Raw genomic sequence first — 2,771 nt, 5'->3', positions numbered from 1 at the left:
CCCCGAGACTGATTCCCCTTTGCAGGTCGTCAAGGACAACGTCGCATTGAATACGAGGAAAGTCGGTCGCAAGCGGCTGCTAGACGAGATGGACGCCGAAGTGTCCGCCGCAAAGAAGCCAAAACTTGACCCGAGCTCGGGACAGTCCCCCGGTGCCGGGAAATCCGTCGCCACAGACGCACACTACCAGGCCGCAAGCTATGCGCTCGAAGTCATGTCTTCCACCAACGGCACTCGTACGCACAGCATCGGCTCGATGTTCAAGAGCGACAAGATCTCCTTCTGGTTCTATGACTCTTTCGGCATCGTCAGGACCGACGACTCGCAGTCACTATCCCTGGTGGACCAGTTCGAAGAGGTAGCGGCCATCGTGGTCGCCATCGCCTGTTGCGACGCGACACGGCTGGGTGTCATGCAAGGCGTCACTCCTCCCAAGGGATCCAAGTATCCGGCGAATTTTCCTCCCGCCAACCTCACTGGGTATACGATCAAGATGCCGCTGCCCAACAAGCGCAGGGCACGGCAGCCGCAGATGGTGGTGACGCTCGACAAGCCTCTGTTCTGCCAGTATGCCTTGGTAGGCCGCCACACGACTGTGTACACTGCGACGACGAGTGTTGCCGTCGGACGGAAGAAGGGCAGGGCGGTGATTGTGAAGCTGTCGCAGCAGGCGAAGGGCAGGAAGCCCGAGCAAGACTTCCTTACTGCGGCCTTGGGAGCTGGCGTGGATCATTTACCGGAGCTTCACTCCTCGATGGATCTCTGGTCTCTGTCTGACGGCATCCGCAGCGTGTTTCTCAAGAGGGATCCGGGCCACAGCGAGATATTCGAAGATCGAATCCTGCGAGCGATAGTTTACACACAGTATCTTCCGTTGCAACAGTTCCTTGCGGAGTCCTCTGACGCTCCCGAGTATATCCGGCTCATGGTCGACCAGATGATGGAATGTAAGCAAACTGATCCGCTTTCGCTGCCTGGTGGCTGACCGTGCCGCGCAGGCCTCCATGACCTGCGCCACAAAGCCAAAATCGTCCATCGCGACGTGAGCCCGAACAACATCATGATCGAGATGCGCAACCACAAACCATTCTTCATCCTTAACGACTTCGATCTCGCGACCTTCGTCCAGGACAACGGCACGCGGCTCCATCCGGCGTCCTCTAAGCACCGCACTGGCACACTGCCTTTCATGGCTATCGAGATCTTGCAGGACATGGACACCCCTCTGCCGGTTGCCAAATCCCGCCGTATCGAGCTCCAAATCGCTCACCGCCTGCGACACGACTGGGAGTCTCTTCTGTGGGTCGCGCTGTGGTGCATGCTGACGATGGACTCCGACGTCTCAGGGACGGAGCTCGAGAGCAAGATCGTGAGCTTTCTGTCCGACTGGGAGTCCGGCGAACTCAGCACAATCGCGGACGTAAAAACGTCGGTCATCTACAACTCGACTCGTGCTGAAAAACTCGTCCCTTCCCGTTTCAGAGGCCTTATCCCGTGGTTAAAACGATGGTGCCGCGTCGTCCGGGATGGCTACGACGTCGTTAGCAACCAGCGGCGCTTATCTCGTAAGGAGATTATTAGCGCGGATAGAGAGACATTGAATGGAACCATTACCTTGGAGAAACTGAAGGAGGCGCTGCATGCTTCTGAAGAAGTATCTGGCGAGGAAGAGGAAGAAGAGGAGGAGGAAGAAGAGGAAGATCTCTCTGAGGATTGCCCGGATATACTCAAGAGCGGAGTACGGGTCATCGAATGGTAGCTTCTATATGATCTAGTTGGTGTCGATACTGCAGAGTTCGCTGTATAAGAATCACACGAATGTAACTAGTACGAAGAGCGCATCAGCTGCTCGGTTCTCCAGAGTAGAGCATTTCGGGACCGTACGCTTAGCGATCACAATCAGGCCATTGCTAGCCTGTGAGATCGAAGATTGAGCACCCCAATTCTGGCACATACTGTAGAGGAACGTATGGTAGCAACGTCACGCATCACAGTTGGTTGGTTGCTGGTTTCTGCGCAAGTTTCACCTGCGGCGCCGCCGCCTGACGGTGGCGGTTTCTTATTAGGCCTCAGGCTACAAGTCACACATGACTACCGGCACACTACCGTTCATGGCCATCGAAATACTGCAGGACATGGATATTCCCCTAACCGTAGCCAAGCCCGGCCGTATCGAGCTTCAAATCGCTCACCGCCTGCGACACGACTGGGAGTCTCTTCTGTGGGTCGCGCTGTGGTGCATGCTGACGACGGACCCTGACGCCTCCGGGACGAAGCTCGAGAGCAAGATCGTGAGCTTTCTGTCCGACTGAGAGTCCGGCGAACTCAGTACTACCGCGGACGTGAAGATCTCGGTTATTCACGACTCGTCTCGTGCCGAAAAATTGATCCCTCCCCGTTTTAGGACCCTCATTGTCGTGGGCGTAGCCCCGGCCTCCTATTTTATTTCCATTTTCCCCAATTTATTCCACGTTTATACGACCCTCCAAACGTCGTCGGCGCATTGAAGCCAGTTTACAAGTCCTAGCCGCGCGCTAACACCTTGAGAACGCATCACCGACAAGCACGCATCAACGCATCAGACGCGCTCATATCACCTCTGCCTCGTCACACTACGGGCATTCCCAGATTTCAGGGGGCCCGAAATGTCCCAGACAAGGCATCCGAAATGTAACATTTCGGGAGACTTTCCAGCAACTTTCCCGAGTGCTGAAATGCTCACTTTTCTGTCACTTTTGAGGCAATTTCTCTTGTCAGAAAAGGCTGTCTGT

General features: G+C 55.5%; 1 protein-coding gene across 1 annotated transcript; it reads left to right on the top strand.

Moving 5' to 3' along the window:
• Positions 1 to 88: 88 nt before the first annotated feature.
• Positions 89 to 2,312, top strand: PHACADRAFT_202227 (uncharacterized protein; the record flags this gene model as incomplete). The annotated part of the gene is made up of 3 exons (XM_007402464.1): positions 89 to 947; positions 999 to 1,738; positions 2,067 to 2,312. The coding sequence occupies 3 exons, from the start codon at positions 89 to 91 to the stop codon at positions 2,310 to 2,312; spliced, it is 1,845 nt and encodes a 614-aa protein (XP_007402526.1).
• Between the last annotated feature and the right edge of the window lie 459 nt (positions 2,313 to 2,771).

The sequence above is a fragment of the Phanerochaete carnosa genome (assembly GCF_000300595.1).
Source record: "Phanerochaete carnosa HHB-10118-sp unplaced genomic scaffold PHACAscaffold_173, whole genome shotgun sequence".
Taxonomy (NCBI): Eukaryota; Fungi; Basidiomycota; class Agaricomycetes; order Polyporales; family Phanerochaetaceae; genus Phanerochaete; species Phanerochaete carnosa.
Note: the sequence above shows the minus strand (reverse complement) of the source record. Positions and strands in the feature narration are given on the sequence as shown.